At 38.6% G+C, this 12,319-nt stretch overlaps 1 protein-coding gene across 1 annotated transcript in view; it reads left to right on the top strand.

Annotated features, from left to right (window-relative positions):
* The window catches only part of Chic2 (cysteine rich hydrophobic domain 2), a 44,024-nt gene extending 32,391 nt beyond the window's left edge, over positions 1–11,633 (top strand). Inside the window, exons 4-6 of the mRNA XM_059276027.1 lie at positions 3,441–3,497; positions 3,661–3,720; positions 11,380–11,633. Of these exons, the coding sequence (XP_059132010.1) occupies positions 3,441–3,497; positions 3,661–3,720; positions 11,380–11,430 (168 nt within the window). The 3' untranslated portion in view covers positions 11,431–11,633. The remainder of the gene's footprint in view (positions 1–3,440; positions 3,498–3,660; positions 3,721–11,379) is intronic.
* Positions 11,634–12,319: the final 686 nt, after the last annotated feature.

Genomic DNA, 12,319 nt, shown 5'->3' with positions numbered 1-12,319 from the left:
CTGAAAAGGATTAAGGCCCACTGTAGGGAACTTACTGAAGCTGCATTCCCTTTCTCCTGTTCTTTCAGCGAAACAGAAGATTTTTTAGTTCCCATGACTGTCAATCTAGTATTTTTCTCAAGCACTAAATTCTTTTAAGAAAGATAATATGACTTATTTTTAGAAAGTGGCCTAGAAGGATACTGTTTTGTTGGTATGTCATGTTTGATATGTATATGTTTTTTCCGATCCTATTAACTTAGAATATTTTGAATTTGCAAGGCAGTATAATCACTTAAAATTTAATGACAGGTATTTATAGGATTAGATTTGCTTGTCCAGTTAATAGATGTTAGGTTTGGCTGTGTTGAATTTTTATATTTCATTAGAATCTGAGAACCCTGTGGACATAAACACTTAACTTTTATTTCTAGATGACTGTAATTAAAATGTGCTTTCTTCTCACTGAAGTTTAAAAGCTTTGAAATAGCTTTTATAATGCTGGAATGTCATATTTCCCCCACTATCTGCCAAATTGGTATTGTACTTTATCTTGAAAATATATTTTGATTTTGTGAACTAAAAATAATTGCATAGTATTAAACATTCTCCATGGTTAAGCCTTTTTTCTTCCATTTAATTTGATCTTTTGTTGTTACTAACAAATAATTTGTGGCACAGTTTCTTTCTTTACTTTTCTTTTTCTTTTTTCTTTTTTAGAATCATTGCCGGAATCACTTACTTGTCACCTTAGTGTGCTAGAAATGTTCTCCTCAAATCAAGGGTTTTTTCTGGTTTTGTGTGTTCTCACCTGCTCCTCGCTGTAAATCATTGAGATGTCAAGTGCAGTGATTAATTAGGCTGCACGTGCAAGTGCCTTTTTTCCACCTGTCAAGCAGGAGAGACGTCTTCTAGCAAGATTAGATGGTGCTGATTCACAGCTTTACTTCAGCCTTCAACCGTGGAGAAATAGTGAATATTCAGATGATTATACAGAATATGGCACAGCAAACTTTGTTTGCTTTAGAATTCTTAATATTACGGGATACAATTATACCCAACACTTATCATTGAACTCCTAATTAGAAGCAAAGAATAAATTTGAAGTTCCTAGTTAGGTATTTTAGAATTTTAGGTTCATACTTTGTAATTATCTTTTACACAAATGTTGCTATTTGACTTAAGTAAAAGCAAATATTTTTAAGTTAGTAAATGCCATATGTATGTGTGCATGTATATATATATGTATATATATGATAATAAGCTATTCTCATTGTATATGTGTATGATAATAAGCTATTCTCATTGTATATAGCATGGCTTATGCATTCTGGAAACTTGATATGGTAAAAACCACTCTTTTCTTTGAATAATAAATATTTGCAGAATGTAGTGTTAAGTTTTTAGGAACTACTTTTATATCATTTTAATATAAAACAACAGACTTCAAAAGCTACTTCTCCCTACCCTAGTTCTTTAATTTTCCCCATCTTCTTTTAAACCATCAGTACAAGTAAAACCTCAAATTGTATAGTAATCTTAATCTATTATTAAAAGGTCCTAGAAAGGAAGATTACAAGGTGGATTCAGGTTTTGAAACGGTTTTACCATTGGTTTAGCAGCGGGTGGGCAGGCAGATGCCTGCTCAGAGTAGAACCTCTTGCCATTTTTCACCATTGATAGAGTAGCCTTTCAGAGTCAATGAGCTCTGTCAATGTGAGCTTGTCAAGGCTACAACTTCATAGACCTGAGAGGCGGTTTGAGAGGTCAGCCCTTTTCAGGTTCGCTGTGATGCAAATGAACTCTAATGCTTAAACAACTATTGGAATTTTTATGTCTGCTCCTTGTTCTTTTTTCTTCACAAAGTCATTGACGAGACATTCAGTGCTTTTTAAATTGGAAGTTGCATTGTGCTAAAGACCTAGTACAGATTTACGGAGGGCTGAAAGCAGTTAGATCATGTTCTTTTCATGGTGCGATTAGAATCAAATCGATTTCCCTACAGCCTTCAGCATTCAGATGGCAATTTTAACAAAGCTTGGGGGCTAGACAAGGGAGCAAACGACTGAACTGAATGTTAATTACACTCTGCAGCCTTATTTTCTTTTGATTTGGGGCTGACTGGCAACTAAATTAACAAAAAGTGTGACCATAACTGCTGCCCTATTTTCATTTAAAAGGAGGGCTGCCTCTAAAAGGCTATCTTACAAAGAAACAAGTGAGGGCTGCTGATCATCGCTAACAAGGGCACTTTTTCTTTAAAATTCTTGCCAAAAAGACTGTTCAAAAATTGTAATAAATTAGTCATTGACATATTATTGCCAGAAAATAGTTGATTTTCTGATTTTTATGACATAAAATTGGAAAATATAAGCACTCGTGGTAATTTGTTGCTAGCTATGAATTATAATTGGCGCCTATGTGACTTGAGTGTCTTTATAGCAGTTCAGCCTGCTGATGTAACACCAGATTACAGTAGATACTTTGAATAAATCCTAACGTTTTTTTATGTAACAGACTTCCAAACCAGCTTGTTCCTACCAGTTTTTCACCTCACCCAGTCTTGGTTGGCATGCAAGTTTTTATGTGATTATCAGTACTTATTTACAGTTGTGCCCCAACTGTATCGGTAGATGCCTTCTTCCTTCGCAAGAAAGCTGCAGCTGCATCAGGTTGCAGTCGGTTGCGTAGCAGTACTGTCACTTCTGCACCTGCAGTGGTGGTCTCCTCCTGACACCTGGCTCCATGCAGTAGCTGCCTCATCCACACTCCCAAGCGAGAAGTGGTCCATGCTGCATAGTCTGCGTCGCAGCAGCTGAGGGAGGCCCTGAGCCGGTCGGTACCCCTGGATTAAGAATCGAATTTGACTCTCAGATACCACTTTCATGTTGCCTTCAGTAAAAACTGGGCTCTGTTTGAAAACTACAGTAACCATCAAACTGAATTTTCTCATACACTCCTCAAATTAGTTTGATTTATAACTCATTTCCCCCCTTTACTAACCTTCAATTAGTAGGTTTTTTTTTTTTTTTTTTAGATATACCCTAAAGGCTGTTTGTATTTTGCTAACTAATATTTGAATTATTACTGTTTTAAAAATAGAGATTAAGGAATCTTCGTTACTATTTAAATACTGCAAAATGTTTCCTAAAGAAGTGGGGATTTAAGTTTAAATTAAATAAATGAAATGACATTTGCTTTTTAGACTAATAGTTTTAAATCAGAGGCTAGTAAGTTCAAAATACTTTAAAAATTAAGCATATATATTTCAAAGAAAATTGATGTTTCTTTACAAACTACTGTCCCTGATGAGGTTGCTCCTTAGTGCTGGAACATGGAGAGTCCAGACCACTCTTGCTTGTCATCATTTTATACTTCTTCCCTTTTCACACAAAAAGCAGCTGCAAAACAGCTTTTCTAAAGCCAGTCAAGAGTAAACTTTCCCCTCATTTTTCTTCCAGACACGAAGATCGATTGAGAAGTTATTAGAATGGGAAAACAATAGGTTATACCACAAGGTGAGTACTGCGGGGAGCAGCTTCGGACTGCTGGGGTCTGAATTGCACAGTATGGAAACAGATGCTTTGTTGGACTGCAAATGTGAAGGGTGGACGAAGGGGTGAGCCTTGTGCCCAGGAAAGCGAAGCTCATTTCTCTTCTTTTACCCTCCTCCGTGTCTAGCTGTGCTTGCACTGGAGACTGAGCAAAAGGAAATGTGAAACGAACAACATGATGGAATATGTAAGTTAAAGGGCTGTTTTGTGAGTTTCTCTATTAAATGATCATTTATTTTGTTTCTGATCTTATTCTTTCCATGATTATTAATCAGCAAAGGTGTCAGGAGCTTAATCTCCTGAGTGCAAGGATTTTCTACGGTTCACAGATGCCTGGGTTTCATTTGCAAGACTGATTTATAAAGTTATGAATGACTTGAAAACAAGGCTTCACTGTGTTCTGAAAAATAATAAATTAATTGCCAAGATAAAATGGCCTGAACATGTGTTGATGGAGTGTGAAATTTTAGATGCTGTATAAAGAATAACCACAACCTTGGTTACGCAGCACGTCAGATATGGCGTTTTTATATAATGCTAATCAAGTTTCCAAGTATGGAAGAGAACCTTTCAGCCAAGCCGTTGGAGCCTGAGAAGCCTTTATGGACTTCGGCTGCCTGTGTACCTCATGGCTTTAGAGGGTTCCAAAGTGTTGCTAGAACATTGCTTTGTACAGTTACCTTAAATGTAAACAGATGTTGGCCAGCCTGCTTTGTCCTTTAAAATACGGCTAAGTTTGCATACACTTACATAAATGTGTCCACACACAATCATTTTAGAAATTTAGTTTATTGATGCTCTTGATTTATTTGAATAATTGCTCTCTGTTTGAAAAGTTCAGAGTACTTTAAGAAGTTTTGAATTTATTAATTCTTCTTGAGCTTGAGTGTTTTACTTCAAAACCTGGAAAAGTTATTAGATTAAAAGAAAAAGATTTAAGAAAGGAAGTAATTGTTGAAACTAAAACCAGTCTTTGAAGGCCCTGGTGTTACATTTCTGAGGAATTTTCACTCTTCTTTGAAACAATATAATCCTCATTGTGTATATGTATAAAAGATTGGTTAAAAACCATTTCCCAGTTCTCTCCTTATCAGACAGCTGAATCTCCTTGCTCTTCTTGAGCAGTGAAGATAATTTATGGGTTCTTTCCCCAACCCCCAGACTATCTCTGTTCACAAGCTAAGCACTATAGGTCTTCACTTTAAATTTGGTTACATTTTGAGGGTGAGAAGGACCTGTGCTGCTTCTTGGCAACCATGAAAAGGGACACTTGAGTGACCGACCCTGTGAGGTTGGCCCGCACAGGTAATAGCCATCTCACTGTGGATAGGAGAGTTCTGTTACCCGTTGGGAGACAGTTCAAGGGCTTCAGGAAACACTCATTGCTGTTAGACATTTACAAACCCGAACACCAAGCTTCAACCTGAGGCTTTAATTACTTTTTACATGTTTGTGAATTTACTTTGGGAAGGAAAAAATGAAAGTTAATAACAAACTGGAAATAGCCCATGGTAGAGCACGTGCCTGCCACACAAGGAGTTGGATTTCCTGCATTGAGAAAAGAAAAATCTAGATTATGTGATTTCCAAGAGGAGCTTTATGAAGAGCATTCATTCATATGGCATATGAACCTTATTTTCTCTTATCTTTAAGAAATTCTTTCATTACAATTAAATTAGTAGTTTTTTAAAACATTGTAAACTTTTAAAACATTCTAAACTGTATACTTCATGAAAAAATTTTAATTTCCCTTGAGTTTTTACATAATTAAGTACTTTTAAATGAATTCTATTTCACATTATCATAGAAGGTATACAAAAAGTACTTTTAAAATTACTTTTAAAGTGATTTTTAGATATTCTTTGTTTTTGTTTTGTTTTTTTGAGGCAGGGTTTCTCTCTATAACAGTCCTGGCTGTCCTGGAACTCGATTGGTAGACCAGGCTGGCCTTGAACTCACTGAGATGCGCCTGCCTCTGCCTCCCAAGTGTTGGGATTAAAGGCTTGTGCCACCTTAGATATTCTTAGAGTATGTCTATTTGTGGTAGTTCAAAATAGGAGTAAACAAAGCTTCAGAAGCTCTTTAAAAGCATTTGAGCATCATAATCACACATAGTCTAGTAAGAAGAAAAAGCCTCCTTATTTAATGAACTTGAGCCTTTCTGCTGTGCATATATGCCTTTGCCTATAATTTATACAACCTCTGATTGTTAAAGTGAAGTATTTCCCCTTAATTATATTTTGACTGTTAGAAATAATCTAGAAAATAAATAACAATGCAAAACTATTTGTTTTGTTGTTTGTCACTGGGGTATGAAGTATATGTGGGGTTTGTGAAGGAAAACGTTGTCAGGGCACTGTTCTTTCAAAACTAAGGCAGATTCAGAGTGAAAAGTAGTCATCCTGGACTGGAGAGTTGGCTCCTCAGTTAGGAGCCCTTGTTACACTTGCAGAGGATGCAGGTTAATTCTTAGCTCCTCCATGTCTGCTCATAGCTGTCTGGAACTCCTCTCTCAGAGGATTTGACATTCTCCTCTAACCTCTGAGGCACCAGGCATACTCCTGGTGCATATTTATACACACACACACACACACACACACACACACACACACACACACACACACGGTACATGTATATCTATCTATTCAGCAAAACATAAATGTGCATAAAGTAATAAAAAAAATAGCCACTTTTTTTTTTTTTTTTTTCAAGACAGTGTTTCTCTGTGTAGTTTTGGGGCCCATCCTGGTCTCACTCTGTAGACCAGGCTGGCCTCAAACTCACAGAGATTCGTCTGGCTCTGCCTCCCAAGTGCTGGGATTAAAGGTGTGTGCCACCACCGCTCAGCCAAAAATAGCTACTGTTTTACACTTTGCATATGCACTGTAAAATAGTGTACTCATCCCTGGGGCCTGAAATTTAAAAACACTACAGTGGAAGATGTGTTTGAATACTGAAATATTTATTCAATATGAACTTGCAAGTCATTTGAATATTTAATAGTGAACTTTTAGAGCTACAAAGAACCTTTTCATCTAGTCTAACCATTTATTTATAGATGAGAAACATGAGAAACAGGAAGATCGAGCACAAATAAAAGAGCTGGGTGGAGAAAAAAAAGTACTTTTTGAAAAAAAAAAAGTATTTTTATTTTATATATATATGAGTGTTTTGCCTACATGTATGTCTATGCACCATGTTTGTGCCTGGTGCCCTTGAAGGCCAGAAGAGGGCGTTGGATCCCTTGGAACTGAAGTTGTGAGCCACTGTGTGGGTGCTGGGGAGCGAATCCAGGTCCTCTGCAAAAGCAGCCAGTGCTCCTAAGCACTAAGCTATCTTTCCAGCCCCACAATTTTTTTTAAACATACGTTTTACTTATACTTGGACAATTTCAAACATGTAGAATGTATTTTGTTCACCCCTCCTTTCTCAATATCTTAACTTCTTCTACTCCCCACTTCCTCTGGAGCCCTTCTTCCCAACACAGCCCCTCCTACACTCCATGCTTCTCTCTTTTTTAAAGTTTAATTAGGGTTGCTGGTATGTGCATTGGTACAGGATTATTTACTGGATCATGGGCAACTGACCAGTGCCTACACCCCTGAAGGAAAATGTCTCTCCCTCTCCCAGCAGCTAGGAATTGCCAGTTGCTTCTCAGTTAAGGGGTGAGGTTGCATGAGTCTTCATGCATCTACCCTAGAATCTTGACCTGCAAAATCTGTGCAGGTAGCTTCAGCTGCTGTGAGTTCATGATGCAATAAGCATGTCATGTCCAGCAGACAGTTTTCTGGTGCTCTTTTCCTTGGATTCTTTCCTCCCCCTCTTCCTTAATGTTATCTGAGCCTTTGTCCTGGCATGAGCAATAGAGATACTTTGACTAGGGCTGAGCACTCAACAAGTACTTCTCTTCAGTGGGAACATATTCTAGGAAGCTAGTGAATGAATGTCTTGTATGTAAGTAACAGGGCAGGACAGTGGCATGGGTGACCCCTAAGGCTTCCTGAGGGTAACTAGAAAGGGAAAGGAGTGTTTGTGAACCAAGAAGGGAAGTACTTTCTTTATTGAGGAAATCAAAAAGCCAGTGGAACTCAAGATGAAAATGAAAGTTCCCTGGCCCAGATGGTTAATCAAGTATACCATCAGAGACTCCCATGTCAAGACACAGTTTCTGAGAAAAACAAGGTCCCAACTTTAGAAATTATCCACATCAAATAATTTTTTAACAATAAAAATCCTTTATTGGCCGGGCAGTGGTGGCACACGCCTTTAATCCCAGCACTGGGAGGCAGAGACAGGCAGATCTCTGTGAGTTCGAGGCCAGCCTGGTCTACAGAGTGAGATCCAGGACAGGCTCCAAAGCTACAGAGAAACCCTGTCTCGAAAAAGAAAAAAAAAAAAAAAAAATGCTTTACTGTATCTGTTTGTCAAAGATATTTTTATAAAGTTTGACTTTTTTATTGTTCACATAATTTTTAAAAAGATTTTGTTTTTATTGTATATGTATGAATATTTTGTCTTCATGTATGTTTCTGCACCAAGTGTCTGTCTGGTACCCAGAGAACACAGAACAGGGTATTGGAACCCCTCGAACTAGAGTTAGACATGATTGTGAGCTGCCGTGGTAGTGCAGGGAACTGAACATGAGTCCTTTTCCGAGCCATCTCTCCAGCTCTCTCAAACCGTTTTTTGACCTGTATGTATTCTATCTAGAATTGGAGCGTGGAGAGATTTAATTTAACAGTATAGTTCAAGTTCCGAATAAAAATTAGCGGTAGTCAGCTTGGATATTTATGTTACAATATTTTCAGTTTCCTTTGGTTTACTACTAAAAGTGCCTTTGGAACAATTTTAACTAGTTTTGCTAAGAGAAGGGCTTGGGAAAAAGAAATAGTTGGGTTGCAGGTACACACCTGTGATTGCACCTTTCTAGAGGCTAAGGTCTCTAGAGGACTGCTAGTTTGAGAGCAGACATCCTAAGAAATCAGTACCCAGATCTAAAAAGAAGAAGTCTGGGGAAGAGGCAGAGAGAGAATGAGCATAACTCCTGGGAGAGAGTGAGTGCATGCATGTGAGCTGGGCAGGGTGCTCCTGACTATCACCCCAGCACTTGTGGGGATTGGTGAGAGTTCAAGGCCAGCCTGAATTATATCGTGAATTCCAGTTGATCCCGAAAACCCTGTCTTCAGAATTACAGAGGGAGGAAGAAGGGAGTACTCATGCAGAGCTCATCCATCCTGCTGTGGTAAACTGTAAGCAACTCTGGGACATAGAGAAGACTATGGGATTAGGTTGATTAAAGAGAAGAAATACTAATACAAATAGTGATTAACTATAAACTATATGGTAGAAAAGGCAAAGCTTTGGAATTTAATTTTTTTGTTATTGTTATCTTTTGTTCTTTTGAGATAGTCTCTCACTATGTAGCCCCAACTGTCCTAGAACTGGTTATATTGACCTGACTGGCCTCGAACTCAGATATATGCCTGCCTCTGCCTCCCAAATTCTGGGATTTGTGCCACGTCCAGCTTCTTTCTCTTTTAAAAAATACTTTGTTACGTGTGTGTGTGTGTGTGTGTGTGTGTGTGTGTGTGTGTGTGTGTGTGTAGGACATGTGTGAGTAGGTGTCTACGACAGATGAGGGTGTTGGGTCTCTCAGAGCTGGAGTTAAAAGGTAGTTGTGAGCTTCCTGACGTAGGTGCTAGGATCTGAACTTGCGTCCTCTAGTGGAGTAGCACGTGTTAACTTCTGAGCTATCTCTTAAACCTCCTACACAGTCTGCTTTTTCTGCCTTTATAGTTCTCCATTTTACAGGTTATGAGATCATTCATTTTCTTCTACTTTATTTACATTTACTTACTTTGTATCTGTGTGAGTGTATGTGGGGGTGGGGTGGGGTGGAGGTCAGAGGATACCCTAGAGGAGTTCTCTCCTTTCTCCATGTGAGTTCCTGGGCTTGAACTCAGGTCATCAGACTTGGAGGCAAGTGCCCTCTCTGCAGAATCATTGTGCCTGCCTGTAGCACGAATTGTTAGAAGGTCTTATTAACAAAAACAAACCCAAGGCCAGTTATTGGGGTGAATGCTGAAAGATCAGAGAAGCAGAACAAGCCACAGCTTCCTCACCTCGCCAGTTCCTCAGCTGATCCTGTTTCCTCAGACTGGAAGCCTCTTGAGTCCTCATCCAAATGGATCTCAGCTGAACTGTTGCTCAAAAGCCTAAAAGCTTAACCAGCTCTAGTTCCTGGTCCTCACACCTTAAATACCTTTCTGCTTCCTGCCATCACTTCTTGGGATTAAAGGCTTTTGTTATCACGCCTGGCTGTTTCCAGTGTGGCCTTGAACTCACAGAGATCCAGATGGATCTCTGCCTCTGGATTGCTAGGATTAAAGGTGTGTATGCCACCATTTCCTGGACTCTATGTCTGTCTAGTGGCTGTTCTGTTCTCTGATCCCAGATAAATTTATTAGGGTCTACAATATTTTGAGGAACACAATATCACCACATCTGTCTGGTCTAGATCATTAGTTTCCTTGTCTGTCAGTGAGGACAATAATACTTGGCTTAGGTTGTTGGGCTTAAATAGAGCCATACACTGAAACCCCTTGTGTTCAGTTCTCAGTATTTCTCATTCTTTGAGGCATACACATATACACATGCTACTTCAATATATCAAATGGAACACCTATGTTACCTACCTCTAATTACCTTCGTGGACTTCTGTAGATGGATTTTCTTTTGAGGCAGGGGAAGGGAGCAGCTCACAAAAAAAGACATGGAGACTTATTATTATGAAAGCTCAGCCTTAGCTTAGGCTTGTTCTTAACTAGTTCTTATAACTTAGATTAACCCCTATCTTTAGTCTACATTTTTTTTTTTTTTTTTTTTTTATGTGACTTGGTTACCTTTATTCTGTATTCCCATCCTGTTTCCTTTCTGTCTGTCTGGTGACTCTTCCTTCTTCCTCTGCCTTCTTCCTGGTGTTCTTTCTCTGCCTGGAAGTCCCACCTTTCTCTCCTGCCTTGCTATTGGCTGTTCAGCTTTTAACTACACCAATCACAGCAATACACTTTCACAGTGTACCCATAACAGACTTCCATTATTTTATTAATTTTTTTTTTCATAGAATTGAAGGATATTTCACGCTTGGTAAAGGTCCAGAAATAAAAAGAAAACTTATTGTTGAGGTTCAAAGTTATCAAATAAATGTCTGTTTTAAAAATTGGGGTGGACATGGTGGCGCATGCCTTTAATCCTAGCACTTGGGAAGCGGGGACATAGATTTCTATGATTTCAAGGCCAACCTGGTCTACATAAAGGGTTCCAGGCCAACCAGGGTCACATAGACCTGTCTTTAAAAAGATACAATTAAAATTTTGAAATGTGTGTGAATTTTCAAAATAAAGTTTTGTGTTCTGTTAGCATGTGCTAACTGTACTTGGTGAGCTTCATTATGACATTTTCATACATGTGTAGTGTATTCTGTTTGTACTCATACCTCCAGTAGTCTCTCCTGTCCGTGTCCTGTTCTCACTGAGCCCCTTCCTTCTTGCTCTTCCCAGTATGTCCCTCTTCTACTCTTACATCTTTATGTTTTTGTTTTCTAAGATGGGGTTTCTCTGTGTAGCCTCTGACTGTCCTGGAACTCGCTCTGTAGACCAGGCTGGCCTCGAACTCAGATCCAACTAGCTCTGCCTCCTGAGTGCTGGGATTAAAGGTGTGCGGCACCATTGCCCAGCCTTACATCTTTTTTAAACAAATTTTAAGCAACAGAATATGACTGATGTTTTAAGGTTAAGAGAAAAATCTGCTTTAAGTTGTTTACAACCGTTTTCTTCTCCTTTTACAGGTCATCCTCATAGAATTTTTACCAAAGACACCGATTTTTCGACCAGATTAGCATTTGCTTTATTTATAGAGACTTTGCAAGTGTGTTGTCTTTCCAATGGTGCCTTGCTTGGTGCTCTCCTGCTGGTGACATGATGCTGGTTCTACAGAATCGGGTGGTGGTTCTGTTTGTTTTGTTTTTAAATAACCGCATGTTCTATGTGTGCATATTTGTCAAACTTTGCAAGTTATTTCATACAGATGTTTAATACTTAAGTTATTGTGCTCTTTTCTGTTATGTATTCTGATTTTCAAGGATTACTTTTTGTATTCTCAAAAAAAAAAAAAATACATTTGAACTTAGCATAAAAATGGCCAGCCTTTGTTATTTTGTCAACAAGGTTCACACGGTCCTTTGTCAGTTCCTTCACATAGAAAACATACTTGTTGTCTGTTCTAACTCACTCTTGTACTGTTTTTCCCTTCCCTTCCCACTAGAATTTGCACAGTAGTAGTTGAAACCAGTACATTTTCTCACATAGCCTTTTGGGCCTGCGCTGACCTTTCCCACACAGTTCCTGATGCTCTGTCTCAGCAGATACACGTTAGCTTTATGAAGAACTAGCAATGGTTTTGAAAAATCTCTGTCTTCAAAAGGTCGTTTTCCTAGAATAGACACATCATGAGTGGTGTGCATGCAGCAGCGGTTGCTAGGACTCAGTGAGCTCACTGTAGAGGAGCATCTGTCCTCAGTGCCAGTCGACAGGCCGAAAGGCATCTGTACCCGGTTATGTTCACTGCTCAGCACATCTTACATACAGAAGTAGAGAATTACCCCTTCTAAATTCAAATGTTTCCAATCTAACAATTGTGGAATGGATGTGTTTCTCGATAGTTTGGAAAGAAAACAAACTTCTAGAATTAAAAATCATCTGATATAACACTAGTATATTGTTATATAG

This window comes from Peromyscus eremicus, chromosome 10 (genome assembly GCF_949786415.1).
Source record: "Peromyscus eremicus chromosome 10, PerEre_H2_v1, whole genome shotgun sequence".
Classification (NCBI taxonomy): domain Eukaryota; kingdom Metazoa; phylum Chordata; class Mammalia; order Rodentia; family Cricetidae; genus Peromyscus; species Peromyscus eremicus.
The sequence above is the reverse complement of the archived record's forward strand: the minus strand, read 5'-3'. Positions and strand labels throughout refer to the sequence as shown.